Source organism: Syngnathus floridae, chromosome 21 (genome assembly GCF_059516105.1).
Source record: "Syngnathus floridae isolate MCC-2025c chromosome 21, RoL_Sflo_1.0, whole genome shotgun sequence".
Classification (NCBI taxonomy): Eukaryota; Metazoa; Chordata; class Actinopteri; order Syngnathiformes; family Syngnathidae; genus Syngnathus; species Syngnathus floridae.
Window position 1 is genome coordinate 1,460,982 of NC_142433.1, and position 25,890 is coordinate 1,486,871.

Consider the following 25,890-nt stretch of genomic DNA (forward strand, 5'->3'; position numbering starts at 1 on the left):
ATACTTGGTTAAAGTGTTGTCGGGTAATCAGACAAACGGGTCCAAATATGATGTCAAACATTTCAATTTATTGATTTTCTGACTGACTCTTCATACATATAGGCTTATGAGGTACAGAAAATAAACAAAAGTGCTGAAACAAGGCTCCATCAATCACCAACTGCAAAAGTATTAGCAACGTCAACATCTGGCAACAGATACAAATCAAACATTTAAATAAGTGATGAGGCCTTTCGAGAAAGGAAAACGTGGGACAACTGGTGGTTTGTACTGAATTGATTAACGGGAGGTGAAAAAGCAGTGAGATAGATTTCGGGGAGGAGGGGGGCTCCTGAGGTTGTTACATACAACAAGATATAAGCCACAAAAGCTATTCCTGAGTGCTGGCCAAGACAGAACATGCTAGTCGGAGCTATTTTAAGTTGCCTCTGGACTGCGGGGAGCAACGAGCATGCAAAAAGCAATAACAATTGGATCATTAAGAAGCCTCCTTTCCCACCAAGACGGCGAGCACAGCTCCGGGGGCTTTTAATCACACTAATACGACGTGTCCACATTCAGCACACAACCACCAGGAAGGCCCCCGTTCGCTACGTTAACAAAAACCAGCTCACACTGAACACAGCTCAGTAGGAAAATAGAGTATCAAACTTTGTTGTTAAATGACTTTTTTTTTTTTAAAGCCCAAGACACAGAAAACGCAAACAAGGAGGCATTGTTGTGTGACAAAGTGTTCCATGTGATCCATGTTCAACGCTGCATTTTATTATTTCCTTTTTATTAACAAAAATAGAAGCTTTGCGTTATCTCTGAAAAAGAAAAAAAAAAGCCAGTCAGCTTTATGATTCAAATTGATGGGTGGGTAAGTATAGTACACAGTTCTGGTTTTGTTTCAGAGGGGACTATACAGAAACGGGTTACTATGTACACATAAGAGTATCGCCTGCAAACTTCGAAAGGCTTTTTCTGGAGGCGTCCGCGGCCAATGAAAAGAAACATATACAAATTGATATACTGAAGTTTTCATTCATTTCATTTTTGGCTACTTTCCATGGCGCACAGATTCTAGTTTGGAGTGGCATAAATAAGTTCAAAAAAGTGATAAGTTGCACTTGAACTACAAATGATGACAGCATTTATTTGAGGGGGGGGGGGGGTGATGCAGAATGGCACAAAATGGCACTGATATAAGTTAACTTTTCAGGGAGTGGTCCTTCAGTCTGTCGGGATCAGACATCACATGGAGGCCCCCTAACATAATGATATTGGCTTTTTGAATCAACCTAAAATGTCTATTTGACCTTCTCAAAAGCGTCCAAATATTCACTGCACTTTCTGCACAAATTTTTGCTCCCTCCAAAGTAACCGAATGGCAATATTCCCAACAAGATCTTTCTGTGAATCCTCCAGTCCCCATGTTTGAGGGATGACATTGGCAAGGTACTGTTGATTCAATTATCCAGAAATGATGAAGACTATTTAAATATCAAATCCTACTGAACCAGGAAATGTATTATTTCAGAGATGGCCTTCAGCTACTTTTTTCTAGGTTGCCACTGAGACAATGGAAGAATCACAAAAAGGCAATACTGGAAATGAATTTGTCAATACACGAATCAAAACCCATTTGGGATTATTGGCTATTAGATGATTGATTAAAAGGTCAAATTAAGTTCACTTGGAAAATTGACAGTGCATTTTAGACTCATCCTGAAATTTCACTCCAAAGCCCGATATTCCTAACTCGTATCGCCTTCTAAATCACTCAGAAGCTAAATGTGCAAATCACAACCCAAAACAACAAGAAAAAAACCCACCCGCACAACTCCAACGTATACAAAGTCCTTCATTTCGTTTTCAGGATCGCTTGAGCTGCGCCAGCCTCTGCAGCAGCTGCGCCTGCTTTGCCTTCAGCTGCTTCCTCTCCTGCGCCTTCTGCCGCTCGCCGGCGTGCAGCTGTCGCAGGTACTCGGTGGCCCGCGTCAGGATGGCCACCTTGGGCGTCTTGGCGCAGTCGGCCAAGCCGGGGATCTCGTCCCGCAGCGACAGGAAGCGCGAGCGCAGGTCGTTGCGGCGCTTGCGCTCCAAGAAGTTGTGAGCCTTGCGACGGTCCGTGTCCTCGCAGTCCGACGACTGGGGGCTGGAGAGCGGCGGCGGCGGGGAGTGGGGCGGCGAGGACGAGGAGGAGGACGAGGAGCAATGGGGCGACGACGGCGACGCGGGCGAGGTGGGCGACGAGGCGCCGAGATCGGGCGACTCGGAGCAGGCCGCGTGAGACCGCCTGCAGTCCAAGTTCGAGGGGGCGTGGCCAAAGCGGGGTTGGTGATAGTGCTGACCCGGTTGGTGGTGTGCCGGGGCTTCGTGCCGGACCCTCTTCCGGGGCAAGGGCGGTTCCGCCGCCGACGGTGGGAGCGTGTCTGGCGAGGGGGCGGCGTAGTTGTGTTGCTGCTGATGGATGGAGATGTGGAACCGCTTCATGCAGGGGTCCAAAGGGTCCGCTCGCACCGTTATGGTTGCAGGTTTGCGGCTGTTGACCAGCCGGCGGGGTTTGCGTCGTTGCTTGTGCTCCACCGTCACCACGTCGATTTCCTCTTCGTCCTCGTCTTGATCATCCTCATCATCTGGGATCACAACAGAGACACAGTGAACCACCACTCAGAACTTGCTTTTTTTTTTTTTTTCTCCTCCCAGCCCAAAGCCCGGCGCTGCTCAGTCTGCCGCTGCCGCACTGACACAATTGGCGCGGCGGCGGCGTGTTGAATGGCGGAATGCGGCAACAAGTCCCCTTTGTGACATTCCACGCGCAATTATGCACGGTCTAATTTCAACATCACATGCTCGCCTACTTACCGAGCTCAGTCATATGGGTTCAGAGAGTGGAAATGGAGAAGGAGGCCTTCACTTTAGCATGGTTGGTGACTAATTTGCTAATCTGGCTGGAACGGGCTCGAGGCTTCTTCCCTCTCTCCCTGTCGCATGTCAATGATGACCTATCGAGTAGGCGCCATGCGCAAGACGCCACTGCAGAGGTGCGCCGGCGTAAGTCAGTCCGAAGGAACAGAGCGGGGAGAGGGAGCAGCTGGTCCGCTGGCAACGGGCCAAGCGGCAGATGTTCAAATGGGCGTGTCGCCCTCTCGGAGCATGTGTTGCATGCACCAAGGTAACGCAATGCAGTCATGTGCCACACATGCATTCTTTTTTCCCCCCGCTTGAGCAGAGCAGCAACGCTAAATAGACTCATCATAGATGTTCCATGAAATGAACTTGTCAAAGGCAACATTAATCTAACAATGCTTATTATAATAAGAGTTGTTGCCGTGTCGAGCTACACTCGCATCTTGGTTGCCTTAAGAGTTAAAAATTAAACATGCGTTACCATGGAGCACTTTTCCACAGCAGTACAAACTACAACTTAGCTTGTTAGCCATAATGTAAACTGGCTCCCACTGGATTTTATGCAAGACCTAATTCTGTGGCTTAAATCTATTTCCCCCCCCCCATTGAAATCCCCGCCCACACACACCCATTTGTCGTCATATATATTATAATCGAGGAAAATAGCACCGTATTGTAAAACATAGAGAAAATAAAATGTCAAAAATAAACTGTTTATTGAAAGTGTAATTAAAAGGAAAGTCACACACACTGTACGGTGGTACTTTCATTTGTTGAGCCTTTCAGGGGTGTGGTCAAGAAAGGCCACGCTGCAGACCCCCACCACTAGAGGGCGACAGCACACTTCACATCGTACAGTCACCTTTTCCTTTCTTGCAGTAGAAGAAATGTTTGCCAAGCACCAATAAAACCCAAATACAATGGAGGGGGTAGGCAGCCTTGTTTGGAGTTGTTTGGAAGTTACGTGAAGAGCATTTGTTCATATAAAGTACTGTTGTTTTAAGGGCATTTCCATTTTTTTGCTGTATACACTGACCTGATGAGTTGGTGCGGGACTCGGACCCAGAAGACACTTGCTTCTTGCAGCCTCCGCCCAATGGGAAGGTGAGCACAGCGGCCGGGTCCACGCAATCGGCCACCAAACAACCGAGAGGCAGCGTGTCAGCGGGTGCACCCTGCGCTCTCCCCGGGGATATTCCGGTGACCACTTTGGTGGTCGCCGGGGCCACCTTGGTCTGGCAGGGGTGGCAGCGCTCTCCCACCACCCTCTCCAGCTGCCGACCGGCCGAGAACCCGCTCCACATGCAGTCCTGGATAATGATGGAGCTCAGGTTCCCCACCGAGTCTGTGGCCGGGGTCACTTTGCAGGGGATGTCCTGCTGTTGCTGCTGTTGTTGCTGCTGCTGCTGTTCATCCTCCTGCCCCAGAAACTGCGACACCCACTCCAGCTTGTCCCCAAGTGTGGGGCACACCAGTCCGAACCTGCCTGACCCCTCCACTGCCCGAATGGGGGACATGGGCGGGGTGGGCACCAGCTCAAATTTCTTCCATATGTCCTCACTGGGTGCCGTGGACTTGAAAAAATCCTCGTCTGGGTTGTGATGGTCGTCGTAGAAGTAATGCTGGTAGTGGTCCAAGTGATCCATGTCCCAGCTGTCATAGCGGGTCGCGGCGGAGGAGCTGATGCCCGGCATGGAGGCAGTGCAAGCGGGAGGGGGGCTCACTCACTGTTCCCTCAGTCTGCAGAGCGAGAGAGAGAGAGAGAGAGAGAGAGAGAGAGAGAGGAGCACACTTGGACTGAATTCCATTCATGTGACCATCATCAAATAACTTCAACCCCCATAGTTGTGCATATTTTCCAATAGAATAAAAAGGTAAGCCAGTCACTGATATGGTCAAAATAACAACAACAAAAGTGTGCCTTTTCCCCTAGCGGACAACTTTCAAGTTTCGCAAGAGAGTTTCATTACATAACAATGTTTTATAGTAGTAGACGGTGGCATAACAGAGTGACTGCTAAGAGGGAGGGGACGCGGTGGGGGCATTGTTTGGTCAGCTGATCAGCAGAAAGGTGATTAAATTAGACTTCGGATGATCAATTAGAGACGCAAAGTTGAGACCCGGTCCGCTTCTCTTATTAATTAATTAAACAAGAGTGCGATGAGCTCAGGCGCTGCAGCTGGGGAATTCAATTACCGTCGGAAATCGATGTTGTGGGAATGAGTTGAAATTCTGAAATGTTGATTTATTCATTTATTTCGGTATTTATTTATTTACCTGGTATGCACGTTGAAAAATCTGCGTGCTCCTTCATAAATCCTGCGTAAAGAAAACAACCACAGCAAGGCGCGTCAAATGGCGCATGCATACGGGTCGCTTCTTTCTCGTTTTCCTTTTCTTTTCTCTTCCGCCTGTGTTGTAAATGATCCTCAAACAAATCGAAACTTGCCGCAGTAGTCGCGTAAGGTCCGTCAGCCTTCACTTTCATTTGCGGACTGGCGCGCTATGTGATTTACGGGGAAAGGACGCTTGCCTATTATGCATAAGAGGGCGTGTCGTAGTAGAGAGGCCACGCCCATACTTTAAAGGGACAGCACACCGTAAACAAATGGGCTGCTGCTGCTGACAAAAATATGGTAGAGAAAACCTGAATAGTTAGGAGTTTTAACATTCTAAAATATGTTGAAATAATAGGAAGAAAAAAGAATATAACGATTTTGAAATTTAAAATAAAGTTGGAATAGTTTGAATCAGTCTGTTATTGTTTGTATTCACCCTAAATTTCATACATGCTGAATTTGTGTTTTTTTCCACTACCGTGTACAAACAATGCATATTTAATTATCTAATGAAAACAACAAAAAACATCAGTGTCCTCAACAGCTGTACTCAACAAATGCTGACGCTTTTTTTTTTCGCCACATGAAACCCTCAAAGTGAGTCATGGAACTTTGGCGCGCGCCGGCCTCTCAAGCACGACAATTGGCAAAAATCCCAGATATAACTTCTCCTCCAAAGTTCATCAACAAGCAGACAGCAGGGAAATCCCACCGTAAACCCCCCAGATCTCTTGTCATTGCTTCTCAGTTCCTCTTCTCGTCTTCTTCTTTCCATCAGCCCTGAGCCGTCTCGGCTGATCAAAAAGATCTCGACCCGACATGAAACCCCGAGACATTAGCGAGTGAGATTAGTCTCACAAGGGAGATGTCGAACTAACCGAGTGAAGAAACACTCCGGCAGCGCTCGATTTCCCAGTCAGCAGCGCTTCTCCCTCCTCAGCCAGGCTTTTTCTTTTCTCTCCCTTTTATCTTGCGAGAAGCACTTACTCGTCTTCAGCTTGAATATGTCATCAAGTATAGGCCTGGTAATGCGAAAAGAAGCGTCTTCTAAAGAGCTCATCAAAAAATATCTGTTAAGATGAAGAAGACGAGATTTTCGCGTTCCTTTTTGACAATTTTGGCAAACTAGATTTCGGGTTGACATTTTCATCCCTCTAATCGATGTCTTCTTCCTACAGGTAACTACTAAATCAATGGCCCAAATATTTATGACACTAAAAACAACAACAACAAAAATGCACTCGAGGGAAGACGGATGGTTCCTCCTCCTCCTCCTCCTCCAGCGTCCTTCCTCATGTCAACTGACCTGCTCCACCCGACTCTGACCTTCTGGGCTGATCAATGGACAGACACCGAGTCTGGGAGCCACCCATCAGCGTGTCTGGCCTTCTCCAGGTTCATGTAATCTAGGAGACCGCACAGGAAAAAAGACAGCTGCTACCCCGCTGCATGCCGCTGACCTGCCTCACACACACATACATGTAGGCAAACACACTCATCAAGCAGGGAGGGGATTGGCTTTCACTCCAGATGCTCCTGACATCCATCTACTGCACACTGTGCTTCACTTATACATCCATAGTCACATAACCTTTCACCTCTTCACCTTCATATATATGCTTCATTTTCAATCAGACAGTTGCAGGGGAAAAAAAAAAAGGTTTTCAGCCACACAGAACAACAAATTAGTTTTTTCTCTTCTAACACAGTTGATATATTCATAAATTTGCTCTAAAATTGTTATATTATCTGTTTACGTATGTTGCGCCACCGTTTGTGCTTTCATTAAGCTAGTGGCAAAATTCCATGAGACGGCATCGTTTTAAAGTGTGAAGAAAAAAATGCAAACTCCATCTCTTTTCCTAAATATGCTTTTCTTGGAACATGAGTCTGAATATTAGACTTTCAAACAAATCTCCAACTCTAACAGCGGAACGTTTGCGTGAGTCAAATCGAGCAATTACAGTCGCACAATGGCCCGTCAGTAATTGGTGACGGGGATGTTTTCGATTACGAGCAGAAAATCAAAATGAACGATTTGCATAAATACAAGAACAACAAGCCGCATGTAATTAAAGGCTGTATTGATTTTAATCAGTGGCGCAGCAAATTGACGGCCGGCTAGCAGTGGAGTAATGATTGCGGGGAAATGAGGTAATAAGAAGGCCAACGTGCTTCCGTGGGGCGGCTTGTTCGTGTCCCTGCACGGTATCGACGGGTCACCTCGGCGTCTTGCACCATCATGCGCGACCACCCATCCCGCTGACTGACTGACTGACGTTCCTCAGAAAGTGCGGGTAGAAAAGGGCAAACATTCCATTTGTGTGGATCAGCAAGTGGATGATTTATGCAGGATAATCAACAGTTCAGAAGAACACAGAGACAAGCACAGAGGTGAACCAAAGGCTCCAGATGATATGAGGAGGGAAAGTAACATAGCGACCCATCAGGGAGGTGAAGTGATAACGGCAAACATGAAGGAAACTATGCAGTTACGTAACTGATATTTGGCAGGGCGATGCGATTGAGCATTCTTCAAGCATTGCGCATGAGAAAGGTGTTCCTCATATTTAAGGGGTGTGAAGACTTTTTATATCCCATATAGACATCATCCACTATGAGAGTGGTAAGTACACACTCGGCGTGGAACGATTAGCGTGGCCAGCAACTGTGCCGCATATGCAAATGCTCAGGCACAAGACAAACGCCTGCCACAGTTTTACGCAAATGTAAGCAAACAAGGATGCGTCAATAGTGGCTGAAATATTCTTGCCGCCATCTTAGGTAACACAAACATCACCTAGGATATAATCAGTGCTTTGGCGCGTTCCGAGATGGGCTGATTGTTTTGAATGGGCTCAATGCAATACACGGAGAGCTACTCGAAAAAAGAGGTGGGTCAAAAATAACCCAATTGGGGTCAAAAAGGTTCCATTACTTGGGTCAATTTGACCCGGCATTGTTCAAAAATGGAAAAAAATGGGCTGATCCACTTGTAGTGTTTTGTACCAAAGAAAAAAATCAAAATTGGGTTAAATAGCATACTGATCCACATTTGACTCAAATTGGGGTATTTTTGCCAAAACAGTTTTCCGGCTATCTTAAGTGTTTGTTTTTTAATATATATATAAATATAAACAACTCATGTATGGATTGGTCCATTTTTTGATTCGGTCAAGTTTTTGGGTTGCTACATACAAAACCGCACAGACTTTTATGAAACAAACGACACGACTTCCTATTGTCGGTCTAATTTGATCATCTCTCTCTTTGGGCTGTTCCATTTGTAAAGCAGAACACGCTGACCCACCGCTAAGTGCGAAAATCACTTGACTCCAAGCTGAACGTCTAAAACGAGGCAGCGAGTCTGTTTTGTCTGCTTTTTTTTTTTTTTCAAATCTCGTTTCCATATTCAGACCCTCATGTCCTGACGCCACCCGATTTCTCCAGACGTACTCCATAGTCAGTCTCTCTCAGTACACGGTGTACCCGAATTTAACCAGAAGTAAATCCTATTATGAAATGAAATATTTGACGCATAATCACTGCTTTACCTGGAGAATTCTGCAGCTTTGGAGTCCACTGTCCTCACTTGCCTTTTGAACACAGTGAAGATGCAACCTTGACAAGATGATAAGGAATCGCTTAAAAGTCCTTCAAAAAAAAAAAAAAAAAAACATTCAGACAATTTCTACTTTTAATGTGCTGTCACATTGCAAAAACACTTTGAATGTGTGCTGCTTTTATCTTTGTTGTGTGAAGTCAGTGGGAGGCAGGACTTTAGGATACACCCCTAAACTCATTAGCTCAAAATCAATCACTTTTTCCCACTGTGAGTTTAGCATGCTAATTTGCTAAGAATCAAACTTTGCTTTGAAGGGCTGACAGAAAGCCAATTGTTTTGGCCTTTCAGTTTAAGGCCATCTCGAGTGGGAAATGGCTCCAATAAAATCCAATGTATAGACGAATTGATTTATGGGGGTTGAATGCTAATATTAGCTGTCAATGGCACAACTCCACTGGAAACAGGAGTTCAGAAAATTCATAGCTTGCATTTATTGCCACTCTTAGTTGAGGTTTATGGTTTTACTTTTAAAAAAAAAGGCATGTATTCTTTATTCTGTAAGACGAGCGATGAGAAGGAACGAATAAATGACATTTCTATTCATTTCAAACTGGAAAGATGATTTGCAAGATGAACTTGACTTACAAGCGTGCTCACAGAACTAATTCAAATCATATCTCAAAGCAGTCGTGGATATTTTGTCAAAGTGTCATTCTCTTGCTTACACGGGCTTGAAAAAGAATGGGTGGGGGTGGGGGGGGTTGCTTGGAGAGGTTACTGGTTCTGTCGCCTGGAGGCAGAAGACACAGATGGGTGCAGACACACACACAAATCTAAGGGAAGGTTCAAAAGGCTTGGCTTGTCAACTGAGAAGATGGATAGATTGAGGCATGTGTGAGGGGATGGAGCGAAGAAGACTGACGGAGAGGCCCGCCACCATATTATCACCCTCATTACAATCACTTTAAATAAATAATATCACGGTGGCCCACCGAGACGGGCGGCAGCCAGCGGATGTGATAAACGATTTGCCCGCCGCTCCGTCAATTAGACGCGACTCGACTCTGCTCGGTTTAATTTGGCTGGCGAGGCTTTGAGGCGTTTGTAATTCAGATGAACTCAACCACTGGGGAGAAAACCGCATGTGCGGTTGTTAGGCGCTATGAACGCCATTGAGTCGCCTACGCGTCCGAGAGGAGATGAAAGCAACCTGGGGAGACCGAACTCGCCTCGCTGCTATTCCCTAATTAGGACTAATTGTCTCGGAGAAAAAAAGCGCTTTGGCGTAGTGGGTGTGAGTCCCCCACTCAAGGGTGACTCCAAACAAATCGGTTGAGACAAATTAGATCAATCGGTTGTATTGTTTTGCAATGGGCTCATGACACTTGCCGTACGCGCTTCAAAGTAACCCAAATTGGGACAGCCAACCCAACATTGGGTCATTTACACCCAGAATGTTGTGTTGGGCTTACAATTGACTTTCTCACAGCTGAAGAAGACACAATGCTCCATGCAAACAATAGCAAGTCCTCCCCAAATTGTCCTTGTGACACGGCGGGCAGAAGGCCACGCTGGGAAGGAATTCAAGCCATGACGGGAATCTTTGCTTCAAGCAAAAACAGTCGACAAACTGGATCGTTGCATCACATGGAACACATTCCTGATTCTGCTTATAGTTCAGGCAATTGTCCCAGGATGATTCACAGCCACTTTCACACCCAATAATAATAATAATAATACTTCACTCAAAGTATTTTTTGGTCTCTTTTTTTGTTCACTTGCTGCTATGCTGATGACATAGTAACATAGTGAGAAGAAGTAAAGACAACATGTCGAGTTGAGCATCAGGAATAGTGTCGAGTAAGGAGTCCAGTGAGACCCTCGGGTCGCAATCCATAGAGGTAATTATTGCACTTCAAAGGTTACGACAGCAGAACCTTCCACTTGTACTGGAAAGCTTGCCTCCAGCGTTCACAAACAGTATGCATGTTGTGTGTTATCATGCTGTGGGGGCAGATGTAACCACAAGCATCAACAAGGAGCATCCTGTTACATTAAAAAAACACACTCATGTCTTGGGTGGGATGAGAGCAAAAGTCAAAAGTGTCCAGAGTGGAAACTTTTTTTTTTTTTGCAATGAAGCAGGTTTCACGCAAAGTATTGATTGACAGAATTACCAGCAGATGCGATCGTTGGCAGGCAAGTGATCAGACCCGAGGGGAAGGACTCCTATGGTGGGGCTGTCGACTCTTGACCTCAGGGACTCTCAGTGGGGGGGCTTCCATTTGTTGGACGTGTAGTGACAGATGTCACATCCTGTAAAAAAAGAAAAAAAAACCACTAATTCACCACTTATGGGTAAATGATACTGTAGTGAGCAGCAATGAATATCCCATCTGGAAAAAAAGTGTTTGCAGAACTCAAAGTCCTAATTAATGAAACATACAATGGAGCAAATCTGTTCTTTCAAAAGTGGATTTTAAAACGGTAACCCTTCCTGAGATATAATAAAATTACTTGAGCTGCATCTACTCAAGTATATTTATGTCTGCGTTGGCATTTTTACACGCAGGTTTCGGGCTCCTTTACAACCGCCCCCACACACATTTCTACATGTGTGTGCACATGTTGCACAGGCTCGGTGATGAAGTATCCGCCAGGGACACCTCGCATCCAGGGTGGCAAATCATGGTGATTGATCAGCCCTCTGCCCCTCCCATGCTCATTTCCATCCAATCCCCCAGCCCATTTTGCCATCAAGCCCCCCACGGCCCTGGTGATCAATCAAAGCGTCAATCACGCAGGTAGCAATGACAGTATTCAATACTGCACCCATCCCGTGCCAAGGTTTATGATGACAAAGACAAACTCTTCCCTTTTGGTCCCTGAAGTAATCATGGTGCACATGCTGATAAAGAAGAGGGGAGGGGCGGCGGTGGTGGCGTGAGCACTGGACACAGCTAATGAGCCTCATTAGTGGGGCATTGTCTGAGAGTCACATGAATTCTCCATGTTGTCCTGAATGCCAACACGAGTGAATATGAGCGTGAATAAAAGGAGGAGCAACACTATTTGGACACGAGGAGCGTCACTTTCTCATCGATAGTTGCCGTGGTTACTAGGCTCTGCGCCCAGCCGGGACCGTTTTGTTCAGCTGTAAATGCCAAGTTGAGGGAGACGTTTGTTGTGACAATTTAAAATCATTCCCAAGAACGACACAATTTGTTATTTTCTTAGATCGTCCTCGGCCCTGCTTGCTAAAAGCGACCTACTGCTCAACACATTATTTCTTTGCAGCCAATATGTGAAAAAAAGCGAATACCCATATAAGAATGGATTTTGTTTTCAATTGTGGAGACGGCGCTTCAGGCAGTACTGTTTGCCTGCGCTAATCTGAGCATCTTCTAAATCTCATTGCAGCTCTGCTTATCTTTTGGATTTGATTGATGGTCTTTTCCACCCAGACTAGTTGAGGCTGCAGAAACTCGGTGTGGACAATAATACTGCTTGGCCAATAGAAAAATCCCTGTAAAATATAAATAAAAAATATATACATTCTCGTTGTGAAGGCAGCACTTCACTTTACAAATCCTAGATGGAAACGAAAATGGCGACACAAACAATCTATTAAATAAAGCATATGAACCAACACGAGTTTACAGTTGTGGAATTGTGCATTACAAGTGTGAAAATGGCAGAGTTTCACAACCTTGGTATGTGTAAGCGCAAGCATCCCAACATCAACAAAAACAAACTCAAGGTCTTCGCCTTCATACAAGCGCTGCCTCTGTGCTGACTGGGAGAAAATGTGACGTACCGATGCCAGTCAAGGTCCAACACCACAGCGAGGGGGGGAAATGAACATGAGGACTTTTTTGAAGCTACACTGGCGGTACAGAATGTACAAAATAACAGTTCAACAAATAGCTTGTTCTAAATCGGGAGGACGAGGTAGTGTAGTCACAAGTGCGTGGAGCTCTGCTGCCGTCTGCTGGTCAAATTGAGTTACTACAAAAACAATAACAATCCTCCAGATGTAATTTTACATACACTACAGTAGACGGCAGCAAAGTTGCTAAAATGCACAAAATGTGATAAATTGACCAATATGGTTGCACCCCGAATGTTACAGTGTATATAATCCAATAAATATCTCTCTTGCATGTAATTAATGTGGATTAAACTGATGAAATATTTTAAATGGTTGTATTTGATGTATATATTTTTTAATCACACGGACAATATTTTCATTCATTAAGGGAGAGTGACAGGTTTATCCTAGTTAACACAGTGTCCCAATTTCAACCCTGGAGGGCACATATTCCCACTTACATCAACACCTATGGACAACTCAAAGTCTGCAGCTGAGCCCAAACTGAAACCAAGAACTTCTCCAAAGTGAGGCCAACAAATGTGCTACATAACTATAACTTGACCTATATTAATTCTCTCAGTGTGTAACAAGGTAGGAAGGAACAGGAAGCAATAAATGTCTATATTATATCTCCAGACAAACAGAGATTGCTCACAGTTAAAGATAAGAGTTTACTACTAAAGATAAATAACGTTCACGGAAGGAAAATAACAACACTTGTGGAAAATTTGTGCCGTATGACATTGTTGTAAATAAAAAACGTTTGCACATGTCAACTGGTATTGAACCTTCAAGTTTGTCCCAGACAGTGCACACAGAGAACGCGTCACTGTTTCCATTCTGAAGTCAAATAAGCCCCCGAGTGCCTCCTGAGAGCATAACCATACTCAGTGGATTTCGACCAAACCCAGCTGCTCTTATCTCGTCACATGACGAGTCGTTGAACACGACTCAAAACGCGGAAAATGTTTGACTCCATTCAAAGTTGCTGCCTGCGTCTATCTGTTAATGTCAGCAAATAATCACTTATTATTTATTGTGTTCCGGGATGCACCTGTTGTGTTCCCGTAAGCCACATTCTTTCTCACCAAACTTTTCCCACAGAGCGGCGTGGAAACAAGCTCCGGGGCTAAGCTCTGTAACGTCACATTAAGACACGATCCGGAGACACACGCACAGCGAGCACTATTGACAGTACAAACACGGATTGGGATACTTTTCCAATAAAAAATGTTTGCTCTGTTATGGACGTGTATCGCCTTTCTTATTCAGCTCAACGTTTTGCACCCCTGCGGTGATGAGAACATCTTGGCCTTGTTAGAACCGTTTTTTAGATGCACCCCAAAGTAGCATAAAAAAGCCCAAGCCGCCATTTTGATTTGTGGACAGCCATTGAACTTTCCCTATTTCAGTAAACATAACATTACCGGTCGCAAAGAACTCGCTTCATGTTGACAGCAGTGAAGTTCAATGACAGCTTTGAAGCGGTCACGGCAGTTTCCTGAACTTGGACTTTGGGTTTGTTTGTGGCGTCGAGGTGTTTGCAGCATGGCGGAAAGTGGTCATGACCACAGACAGTGTCAACTCTTATTTATACAAATAATTCAGGCCAAGGTGTGTAAATATTTAAAAAGACGCTAGTTGTGCATTTTGAATCCATTGGTGGTTAAATTACACGGCTCAAGTAAGATTTTGTCACGGATTAAGAATTAAAACCCATTTGACTGTCTGCGTGGAGGTAGATTTTAATTGCGACTAAATCAACAGCACCTCTGGTGGTTGCACCGATGTACTGCATTCCATTTTGCATCAACACACGTTTGATGTATTGTTGTATCAACTTGGAAAAAATACATCAACACAAAACAAGAGTCACTCTTTCCCCTTCAAACACCCTTTGCGTCCATTGACGCTTTGTTTTTGCCCCCCCCCCAATCTCTTGTGACTTTCCATCCCACCTTTCGCTATGTATACCGATTGGCCCCGATTGGCCCCATCCTGCACGTGGCCTCGGACTGCGTTTGACAACAAATACATGTGGACATGACACGCCACTCATATGACAACACAGCCTTGGTCACGAGGACGACAAGTTACTTGGTGTCACGAGCCGCTGGTGCTAAATTGTGACCTTCAGATCGCCACATCAAATCCAGCTTGTTCCTTTCGGACTGAATGGGACAAGTAAGGTGATGCCCTGGGAAAGGACTCAGTTAGATAAAGGAAAGGTCCCGATGACCTTTAATATAGTGCAGAGGGCTTTGGTTTCTATCACTCACTGGTTCTTTTGGATGAAAAAAAAAAAGATCGACTCTAGTCAAGCAGGAACGAGGCAGACATTCATCTGAAGAGCAGTGCTGCTGTTTTGGTTAGCAGCATGTAGAAAATACTAGTGCCTCCACTTGGCTGACATCATGTGATAGCGTTTTGGCAATGCATCAACTTCATTTCAAGCGGGATCACACGAACGTAAATATCAGTGGAGCAGGAAAAACAAATAGGGCGATGCTAAGGCAACTTGCGCAAGCATTTAAAAAGCCTCCGCCGGGGTCGGCGCTCTACTAATGGAGTCTGAGCAATAACAAATGCCAGGTTGCTTTTATAGCAGGATAACTCAGACTGATCAAACAGTCACTGTTTCATTTCAACTATTGATGTTGCACTTTCCTTAAAAGAAACGATTTACTTACGATTTAATTTGTTTACTACGGATCATCCATCTGGGAATTAATTGAAGCATGATGATGATGGAGAAGCTGTTATTTTGTGGCAACAAAACAAGTTACATGAGGATTGCTGTGATTAGCAACAGCGGGGATGAAACGTTTTGCGGCTGTTGCAACTTGTACTCTTGCAGAATGCCTCGCTGATCGTGGTGAAATTAGTCTGAGCACACTTGGAATGACAATTGTTTTTTCGACACGTGCAGCATGTCTGGGACTTGCTCGGATATGCAAGAGCTTAAAGGCAAAGAGGTCTATTATTACCAAACTAGCAATTTTAATGGCCATTATGATGGTTCTCAGAGAGCTAATCTTTTTTTTGGGGGGTTAAAATGCGAATCCACTGCCATACATTTACATTGTGTTGCATGAAGTCAACAAAATCTAATCTGCAGCATGTTGACACAATAACTTAGTCAAGGCTAAATATTTCTTGGTGTTAGTGTGCATGTCAACAAATATTTTTAACATAGATAAAACAACGTATAGCATGTTTGTGCAAAGGGAGGCGGCCGAGGAAAGTCAACGTTGCACATTGCATACGGACGTCTCACCTATCTGCTCGCTTACAGTAGCAGCTTGTGTGTACAGTACTTAGAAGCTGTCAGCTTCATGGCATGTGTACGCAGCTAAATGGAGAACTTCGACGTGCCAGAAGGCTTTGCAAATAAAAAGCCAATGAAGAAGCCACATGAGAAAAGCTACTCATTTTTCGACCCAGATTGTGGAATTTAGAGGTTTCTGCACACCATTAAAGTCCACCAAGTAAGACTCACTTTGAACTGTGATAGTTGAAAAGAAACTTGAGTGAGTTTTTCTGGGATATCCAAGCCACGTTGCACGCAAATGTGTTTGCAAATGGAGTTGAAGTTCATTTAGCAACACGCAAACTTGTTTTTGACTTTAAAGGGGACACATCACAAATCGAGCAAGTGCCTCTGGACCTCCTGCCCCCACTGCCACCTTGCAAGAATGCAAGATCATGATCAGCAGTTCCAACATAGCACCACCATGAGCCAACCAATGAGATTGCTTGGATGTGATCTCTTGGCTGTCTGCCCCCTGGTGGCATATATTCATCAACTGGAGGCTGATATGATCTGCTTTGATGCATGAACTATGCATCAAGCAGTTTGAAGCACGTGTTGAAATTCTTCACATGAAATTCATTCATCCATTCATTCAGGGCTTGATGGAGCATATTGTAACAAATATAATTATATGACACAAGTGTTTGTATATTATTACAGTCATAGGCTATGACTGTAAATGTTATATATTGGGTTATTTATTAGTTTATTTATTTGTGATCAGCCCACGCGAGTTTTTCTTTTTTCTTTTTTTTTTTTACGCCCACAAGCGCATGAGTGGCTGGCGTGACGTGTACAAAGAGGAGCGGCCAAGTGTGGGGCGAAGAGTACGTTTACAAATGGGCGGGGAGCTCTAAAAACGACTACCTTATCCGCATCTTCTCACTTTGCAATCAGATTCCACGCAAGTGATAGTTGTCAAGCTTAACAGATTTTTTTTTTTTATTGCAATATTTTTCCCTGCTTTTAATTTTGTCTGTCAAGATAACAAGACGAAGCAGCTCTTCTGATATGGCCAAGGGGGAAGGTAGCGAACAATACTCCAACGCCAGTTTATTAACTAAACCTGGTAACTGCGATGGCATTTCTATTGCAAGAAAGGTGGGTACTTATTGCTATTATTGTTTTGATCATTATTCTTATTGCTATTATTGGAGAGATCTGCCTTGATTGTAACAAAATCCGGTTTAATGCCTATTCAATGAGGAGAAAGGTTTGTAACGTCCACTCCGCCTTTGAATGAATGAAAGGAGCACGCCGGTTTGAATTGTCATTTTCAAAAGGGAGTGTCTCATTCACTGATTTGGTACTCATGGCACTTTTCGCAAAGTGAGACTTCCCCGGGTATATTTTCATTTATATTACATTGTATATTTAAATTGAGGTAACCTTGAAATACCACATTGGATCATCCAGCCGTAATATTGAAGATTCCTAATTATGTATGCATACCTCGTGACATTCTTCAAATACCTAATATTACATTCAGAAAAACTGTAAGAAAAAAAAAAGACAGCAAACAATGAACACATTGCTTATAATTGCTGTTTTTCTTGTCTGCTGTGGTTTTAAACTAGTCGTTACTCGAGTCACCCCAGAGCTAAATTTAAAACTGGAAAATGTCCCTCTTCTTTTTTCCCCCCGTCTTTTAGTTTGAATGTACGTGGCCTGATATGCCTTCATTGTAACGTAGCTCGTCATTTTTATTTGGAAAGGAAAATATCCTAATCTTATGTCAACATGCAGCGCGTTATCGTATTCAAATAAATTGGCCGTGTGAATGGTGCGTTCAAGGGCAGAGTGCAAGTGCGTCTGTATTCTAGTTGTAAAATTAACATGATGCCTAACATGAAATATGTTTTTACACCGACACCTGAAAGCGTCTGTCCTTCATCCTTATCATTTCAATGTAAATGATTTACCACGTAAAAACTCCACATTCCGGTACCTTAACTTAATTGTCAATACTAATTGACAAACCAGTTAGGAGTGGCTTTGACCTCATGAACTGATTTGATCTTGTGAGTATTCTTATCATAAGGTGACCTAGTTGTCAACAAAATTAAATTCCGTTTACTAAACTTTGAATGGCGCCAGTATCTGTTTGCAGTCTTTTGTCACCTGAGCTTGTAGTTGTATTAACAACAAGACCAAAAAAAAAAAAAAAGGATTGTTCAGCTTTGTTGTGGTCAAACAAGAAGCATCATTTATCTCCCTCATGTATATCAAGTGCTGGAGGAAGACTAGTCAAGTTCAGAGGGTTTTATTGCATTGTAAAACTTATGTGGTCACTAATAAGCAAGAGCATCATGTGGGCACAGCAAAACAAAACGCTCACATTTGATTGGTCAGCGAGGAGGGTGTGCGTTCGAACCGGGTCACAGGGGCTTTTCATTCGAGCTGGTGCGCAGGACGGTCCGTTTGCCAAGGTGCCCTCGTCAGACTCGGGCGTGTGACAACACGATGTTTTCATTCCCGGGAAGTTAGACACAAAGATCCTTGTTAGCTCAGCTAGTGAAATGAAATATTCATTTTCCCCTCACAATGTGACAAACATGTGTCACAGTGGCTCTAAAAAAAGTTTTCAACATCTCAGTGTGTTATTTTGAAGCAGATTAAACTGAACGAGACTGAAGCTTACATTTTCAGAAAAGAAAAGAAAAAGAGAGTCGACAAGGGAATGTGAATATGTTCACTCTTGTTGCATGGGTGGATCCAGCTGTCTGTTGCTTGCCAGAATTCCAAAACAGCTGCAAATGCTTTCTCCACAAAGCTCATCAAATATGTCCATTGAATTTCCAATTTTGCTTTTTTCCCCTCAGAGCGAGCAAAGGAACAGATTGTCTATCTGCAACAAGCTCTGCTACGCTGTTGGTGGAGCGCCCTACCAGATCACAGGATGTGCCTTGGGCTTCTTCTTGCAGCTCTATCTGCTGGATGTAGCACAGGTTGGTAGAAACCAAAATCATGTCGCAATTGTACAGAATGTTTGATCAATTAGATTCCTGCCAACAGTCTTGGTAGGCAAATAAAATAAAACGGCGGGGAGCCTTTGACTTTCCACTTCATCACACACCACATGGGCTTGACCACGAGATTAGCGTCAGGGTTCATTAAAGTCACCGCCGCCAGCCACCCACGTTTCAGTTTATTTGATATTACAGCAATGTAATGGATAACTTTTCCCTCACATGTTCAGTTCATTCAAGTTCACAGCGCTAGAAAGACCTTCTCTGTTTTTTATTGACATTATCTTCTCCATTGGCAGCTGGATCCATTCTACGCCTCAATCATCCTGTTTGTGGGCCGAGCATGGGATGCCATAACAGACCCCACGGTGGGCTTCTTGGTCTCCAGGAGCCCTTGGACACGTTTTGGACGCATGATGCCCTGGTAGGTGATTTTATATGAACAAAAAGTGGATTTATAGTTAAACCTTGTGTACACACACTGCCAATCATCCCAACTTGGGTTACCACAGGTCACGCTCATGCGATGCCATTTCCTCATTCCGCACAACTCCCAGTTGCCTCTCAATGGTGAACGCATTCTCACATTTGAAATGAAAGCATCACGGGGGAAGGGGTAAGCCCCGTGCAGAAGTTGCGCTATTTTCCAGTGGTAAATATAACCCTCCATCTTTGCCAATGCAATTTATACACGGCCTTAAGTTTTTTTTCCCCCCCGCCTCGTAGTAGACATTCAGATTTTCTTCGTCTAGTCGTAAGTGTCTGCGAGTGGCCCCCTTTTATTCACAAGCCAATCCTTTGTAACAACCATGTTAGCATCCTCCCCCCACTGCCCAAACGAACCCCCCAATGTTAAGCGAGGCTGCCAGGAAAATGTCCGAAGGGTTACGAGTTGGGCGTCGAGTGTCCGAGGGGCTGTCAGCGCCCATGTAAATTGTAACGCCACTGTCTTTTTTAGTAAGGTGAACGGGTGTTTGAGGTCATCTTACGCAACAGGGATTTTGCCTTCTGTGCTTCAGTGGTCCTGAAAAGGCAACTCGTGGTTTTGAAATGTGATATCACCATTAAACCGGAATTGATGATGTCTAAATCCAGGCGAAGTGTTTATGAGTGTGCAACTTTAGGAAATCGTTTTTATTTTATTGAGAAATAGGCTGATTCTCCTGGCAGGTTGGGCGTGGGGGAATCACCGGCGGCATGCTCGGGAAGCAATGAGGCCACGTCACTCGAGACCAGCGTGGAGAAAAGCGCCGCGCAGTCAGCTACTCCATATTGCTCGCTCGTGTGTAGAGGGGGAGGGTAGATTAGCGAGGTCCGCTTCTGGTTGGTGCAACCGGCAACACACCATCACTTTTACGCCAATGAGAGCGAAGCTCTCGAGGCCTCGGATGTTTTTTTTTTCCCTCTGTCACGTCATGCGGGTTACTCCAGTTCAAGTGAGTTATCAGTAGAGAATGCTGCAGGTTGCGAAGTCCACAAACGTGTGATTGTTCCAACAGGGAAGTTCTAGAGGAGATACATATAATGAATATATTTAATCTGACTTCACACGGCTTGCCGTTGTGAGATTGTGCCGTATGCGGACACTCTCTCAGGGGTACAGTTAATCAGATGGTACGGGCGGGAGAAAGGACGCTCACTTCATGCGGCGGAGACGCCCCTCTCGGTTTGCGTTCGTAAAAGATTAATGCAACTGCACGCTGATTCCTCTAATAGCGGCCTTCCCGCAAACGGGCTCCGTGCCTAAATGAGTGAACAGGTGCGTCACTTTCGGTACAAGTTGTTACTGTCATTATTGCAGGTCAAGCGTAACCTTTGTTGCTAACCAAAATAGCAGCACCGCCCTACCAAGACATTTTCAGTCTCCATGCCTTTTCTTCTTTTTTTACAACAATAATAATATGCGCTAAAATCAAAGTGGAAATACCTGTACAGTCTACCAATAGTTAAAAAAAGTTGGTTGCTGAATACCAATTGTTTGATGAATATGATTCATCTGATTCAAAATGAATCCGGTGACGCGACATTTCTTGGTTCAGAGGTGTGGTTTCCTTTCGTGTCGCACATCACTGAGGAATGTTGATAAGACTTGGACGCTTTACAGGAAGTGCCCGAAAGAATTCCACTTCCCAAGTTCTGGGTGGACTCTTTAAAATCACCTCAGGGCATCGCATGGTGATTCAGACGCTGACGAAGCTTAAGTGGGTGAACGTCAATCAATTATGAAATTCCATCATGCGTGCGTACAGTGACGTGTCAGAGCCGAACGGCACGACTTAGCACTTGGCAGCGATAGAATGGAAGATGGACGCCAATGTTTTCTGTCCTAGGCCTCATTAGGCCTCCATTGTTTATTGCACAGCACGTGCGCCGCGCACGAAGAGCTTCACCCTCAGTGACCTTTTTTTCCCTTTCCCTTTCGTGTTCCCTCAGGATTGCCATCTCGACTCCTGTGGCTGTGATTTCCTACTTCCTAATATGGTACGTGCCCCCCTTTGAGGACGGCAAAGTCATCTGGTACCTTTTCTTCTACTGCCTCTTCCAGAGTCTTCAAACTGTGAGTACAAGCAAATAAGTGCCAAAGTCTGTTCGGAGCAGCTTTTGACAGGCCTGTCTCGTGTCTCTTTCAGTGTTTCCATGTGCCGTATTCGGCCCTCACCATGTTCATCAGCTCCGAGCAGAAAGAAAGAGACTCTGCTACAGCTTACAGTGAGTAGCATTGTTTTCCCTCAAAGAAATTTCCTGAGAATATAAAAAAAAAAACATCTTCCTGATAAATGTTTATCGACTCCCACAATCAGGGATGACGGTGGAGGTTCTGGGAACTGTGCTCGGAACCGCCATCCAAGGTCAGATCGTGGGCATGGCCAACGCCCCCTGCGTCCCAGGCCCGGGAGAAATTCTGGCGAACACGAGTAACTCATCGGTCGGTCTCAACGGAACGGATAACGTCATTTCTCTGGAACACACGGTACGGCAATGCCACCATTTGATTTAAGGAAATGGAATTTTTGGCTCACTTGTGTGTTTGTCTTCAGAGAGCCGCCTACATGATCGCCTCCGGAGTCATCTGCTTGATCTACGTCCTCTGCGCCATTGTTCTGTTCTTTGGCGTGAGAGAGCAAAAAGGTCAGGGGCCATTTCTTTTTAAAAATGTGACCACTTCCAGCGAAATAAGTGAGGTTTTCAATAATCTCATAACCAGAGATGAGACTCATGTTTTTTTTTTAGAATCCAGCCGTCCCAAGTCGGAGCCCTTGTCGTTCTTCCAGGGCATCAAGTTAGTGATGGGACACGGGCCCTACGCCAAACTGGTCATGGTCTTCCTCTTCACCTCCTTAGCGTTCATGGTACGCATACACACGAATCTTGAAAGGTGCCTGAATTACTTTCTTGGTCATTGAATGAATTATTTCTGTCTTCGGCAGCTCCTGGAGGGCAACTTCGCTCTGTTCTGCAGCTACACCCTCGGCTTCCGAAACGACTTCCAGAATATTCTGTTGGTGATCATGGTGAGTGTAAACGCGAGATAGCAGCAGGTTGTTGTTTCAGGTAGACAGACGGTTGCCATAACAACTTCCCTGGAAAAGGTCTGGCGTATAAATTGTGTGCAGTCACAAAGCTGGTCTGTAGTCCATCAAAGCGCCGCACTGTTCTTTCTCACTGTCCATTAGCATAATATGTGAGCTGGGCCTGAATGCCATCTTATTCCCACAGATGTAGAATGTCGGTTCTCACCCTGGAAAAAAAATTCAGTCGGCATCAATCAGTCTTTAACAAAAAAAAGGCAAACTCGGGCCAAGAGGCGGCGTGGGGGAATCCAGGTTAACAGGGTTGATCCGATTACGCAATTTTCATCCTGTACTCGGCGGGAAGGATTACGGAGCCGACCAGGAATTTATTTAGCCAGATGACTTTATTCGCTAATCACGTGGGTTACTACAACCCCGGCACTTCTGACAAAGACTTTCCTGCTGGGATGAAAAGCAAACAGCGCTGATCCCCAAGTGGAAATTTGAAAACAGGAATCAAAAAGCACAATGTTTTTCCGAGGCTTTGATTGGTCCGAGTCGGACAATGCGGCCCCTGTGGAATTCACCCAATATCCTCACTCGCCAGTTGAACATCTCGTTGAATGCGTCCATTGTCATGTCAGTGTTACATAACATCACGCAAACTCGCACTGTATTGTCTGGAGAACTTTTGTACTTAGAGGTGCAACGATTGATCGACAACTAATCGATGATCATCCAACTTTTGTCACAGCTTTCGGCCACGCTCACCATCCCCTTCTGGCAGTGGTTCCTCACCAAATTTGGGAAGAAGATGGCAGTCTACATCGGCACCTTGGTAAAGCTCCACTTTGAGAAAATCTGCCATTTTAATCATAAATGTATTCTCATATTGATATTTGCCCTTTCTCCAGTCTGCGGTTCCCTTCATGATCCTGGTGGTGCTCATTAAGAGCAACCTGATCGTTACCTACATTGTCTCCTTCGCCGCCGGGGTCAGCGTGGCGGCAGCCTTCCTGTTGCCTTGGTGAGACCCCCCCCCCCCTCTCCAAACCCCGCCCCTCGCCAATTAACAACACGCCCGACTCAAAACGCTCTTTTGCCCATCAGGTCCATGTTGCCCGACGTCGTAGATGACTTCCAAGTGCAGAACCCAAAAGCCAACGGTCACGAGGCGCTTTTCTACTCCTTTTACGTCTTCTTCACCAAGTTCGCCTCTGGAGTCTCCCTGGGCATCTCCACTCTCAGTTTAGAGTAAGTGCTCACTTAAGTTCAGTTTTATTTAGATGGCGGCAAAGCACTACTTTTTCTATTGGACAGCACTGTGGCCTATTTCCTAAAAGTAAATTTAATTTCTTTTTTTTTAATCGGGCTGATTTTGGAGATTGCACTCCATTCTTTGTCTGGATGCGTGTCAAGATTTTTTTTCTCCTGTTTTTAATGAGCGTGGAGCCGAAAGATGTTAATCCAAATCTGACAAATCCTACATCAAAGCATTTTTTTAACTTTTTTTTTTTTTTTTACTTTAATGCGATTCCATTACAATACAGTGTCATGCTTCTATCACAAGACTGCGTCTTAACTTTTGTGTGATTTTTTTTTTTTTTTTTCTCTTTCCCCTTCCCCTCCAGTTTTGCCGGCTACATCTCTCGAGGTTGCAACCAACCGGCGGAAGTGGACATCACGCTGAAGGTCCTGGTCTCGGCCGCCCCCATCCTCCTCATCATAATCGGCCTGATCATCCTCTACACGTATCCCATTGACGAGGAGAGGAGGCAACGCAACCGCAAACGTCTCCAGGAGCAAAGGTAAGCCTCCAGTCTGAATAAGAATAATATTATGATTTGGATTGCTGTCAAATTTGACCACTCAATTCAATGGTGTTTGTTTGTTTTTCTTCATAGGGACGAGACAGATTCCGAAACGGACTCGACAGAATTTTCCAACATGATCTAGCACGTTTTTTTTACCCACAGCCCAAGTGAGACAAGCGGCTGGCATTTTGCACTCTCTTACAGACACCGCCTTGTCCAGGCAACGCTCTTGCTGCTGCTGCTATTTCCTTTCCCGAGGCTACAAAACGCGCCACTGTTTCTTTTTGTAACTTTCATTTTTTTTGTGACTTTATGAAAGTGCACAAAAAGCCCGCATCCATCTTTTTTCTTTGCTTAATCTAGCAACTTTGAGCTCTGCGCTAGCAACCTGAAACTTGAACACACAGCGTCTGTGCCTTAGCTCAGTTCAGTAGCAAAAAAAAAACCACAAACACTTTAATTCAAGGTGGGCTATTTATTTTTCATCGGCCTGTAGACCCAATTTGTCCTGACCGCCTGATTGTTCCCATCTCAATCCATAGGCAAACCATTAACATCTTTCAAGGGCTTGTTTGATTTGTTTCATTCCATTTAGTAAAACCACTACAATAAATTTGCTACTACTATGGCTCGAACAGCTACTGAAGAAAAGGAACAGATGACTGAATACTGAGCTAAAGGGCGATAACAGCCAGTAACTGAATATGTGATTGCGTAATTTAAGTATTTATTAGTTATTGATGATACAGTTTGGACAAAAGACGCGTCTCCGTATTTAAAATCTATTTAAGGGCGGAATTGATAAATATGTTGTCATGCCTTTGAACGCGTCGCCATTGCTTCTGTCTGTACGCAATGAAGAAAGAGCGCTCGTAATTGTTGATGTCGGGAATGTTAAGTGAGTTTTGGTTCATATGTCTTGTATGACAAACTACTGTTTTGTGATCTTTGTTCATATCCATTGATATGGAAACATGTACATATAGCATCCTATGTTATACATACATTGACCGCATGTTCCCATTTGGGGTACCAATGTGAAGTTTTTTGCATTTTTGTCCACTTTAAAGAAAAGAGAGAAATTGTAATCCTTACATAATTTGCAGCGGGTGCTATACATGATACAATTTTGTCTCTAGTTAAGGTTATTTTTGTACATCATATTAATGTCATGTTTTTTGGAGAGGGTTGTGGAACTGCAACTATTTTTTTTCCCCTCCCTCATGAGGCTGTGAACCAAATGTGTGAGCTTTAATTCCCCAGAGACATATACATATAGATTACACGCACACAAGCCTTGTGTACATGACACTGTGTATATGTATATAGTTGATGTAAACTTGTAAATATCCCTTTGATATTTGTGGCTGCCAGTGTTTTGATGTACTATGTACTTTAGTTTATTTAAGAAAAAAGATTGAAAACAATAAATATTGGAACAATGAACTGTGTGAAAGTTATTTGACTTACTTTTATTTTATTTAGTCTTTAGCGACCCAAAGTTAAAAAAAAAAAAGAAACCCTCATGAAAACACTGAGTGAATTTTTAAGATTAGAACTAGGAAACACTGAATGAGCCCGGACCCTTTCACGTCTTTAGTGTGTAAAA

The 25,890-nt window shown here is 44.3% G+C and overlaps 2 protein-coding genes across 4 annotated transcripts; one reads left to right on the plus strand and one right to left on the minus strand.

Annotated features, from left to right (window-relative positions):
- Positions 1–48: 48 nt before the first annotated feature.
- Positions 49–12,769, minus strand: myclb (MYCL proto-oncogene, bHLH transcription factor b). 2 transcript variants are annotated; one of them, XM_088365865.1, is made up of 5 exons: positions 12,617–12,769; positions 10,977–11,115; positions 8,789–8,888; positions 3,932–4,635; positions 49–2,621 (listed from the first exon to the last, which is right to left on the minus strand). In XM_088365865.1, the coding sequence occupies exons 4-5, from the start codon at positions 4,587–4,589 to the stop codon at positions 1,858–1,860; spliced, it is 1,422 nt and encodes a 473-aa protein (XP_088221991.1). In that variant the 5' UTR covers positions 4,590–4,635; positions 8,789–8,888; positions 10,977–11,115; positions 12,617–12,769; the 3' UTR covers positions 49–1,857. The 2 variants fall into 2 exon arrangements, with proteins under 2 accessions (XP_088221991.1, XP_088221990.1); XM_088365864.1 differs by lacking the exons at positions 8,789–8,888; positions 10,977–11,115; positions 12,617–12,769 and adding an exon at positions 5,173–5,416.
- A 4,041-nt stretch (positions 12,770–16,810) lies between these two features.
- On the plus strand, positions 16,811–25,727 carry mfsd2ab (MFSD2 lysolipid transporter A, lysophospholipid b). Of its 2 annotated transcripts, XM_088365693.1 has the most exons (15): positions 16,811–17,087; positions 18,809–18,934; positions 19,255–19,379; positions 19,468–19,571; positions 21,389–21,512; positions 21,586–21,664; positions 21,757–21,926; positions 21,994–22,084; positions 22,187–22,305; positions 22,384–22,467; positions 23,222–23,305; positions 23,382–23,494; positions 23,578–23,721; positions 24,099–24,275; positions 24,372–25,727. In XM_088365693.1, the coding sequence occupies exons 2-15, from the start codon at positions 18,886–18,888 to the stop codon at positions 24,421–24,423; spliced, it is 1,515 nt and encodes a 504-aa protein (XP_088221819.1). In that variant the 5' UTR covers positions 16,811–17,087; positions 18,809–18,885; the 3' UTR covers positions 24,424–25,727. The 2 variants fall into 2 exon arrangements, with proteins under 2 accessions (XP_088221819.1, XP_088221818.1); XM_088365692.1 differs by lacking the exon at positions 19,468–19,571 and having other exon boundaries at positions 16,813–17,087.
- Positions 25,728–25,890: the final 163 nt, after the last annotated feature.

What these genes read in the sequence shown, in the direction of transcription:
- mfsd2ab (XM_088365692.1), top strand. Translation starts at nt 16,998, where the DNA reads ATGGCCAAGGGGGAAGGTAGCGAACAATACTCCAACGCCAGTTTATTA. An exon ending in AGACTCTGCTACAGCTTACA is followed by an intron (nt 21,665 to 21,756) that starts GTGAGTAGCATT and finishes TCCCACAATCAG; the next exon opens with GGATGACGGTGGAGGTTCTG. An exon ending in ATCTCCACTCTCAGTTTAGA is followed by an intron (nt 23,722 to 24,098) that starts GTAAGTGCTCAC and finishes CTTCCCCTCCAG; the next exon opens with TTTTGCCGGCTACATCTCTC.
- myclb (XM_088365865.1), bottom strand. Translation starts at nt 4,589, where the DNA reads ATGCCGGGCATCAGCTCCTCCGCCGCGACCCGCTATGACAGCTGGGAC. An exon ending in GTCCCGCACCAACTCATCAG is followed by an intron (nt 2,622 to 3,931) that starts GTCAGTGTATAC and finishes TTGTGATCCCAG; the next exon opens with ATGATGAGGATGATCAAGAC.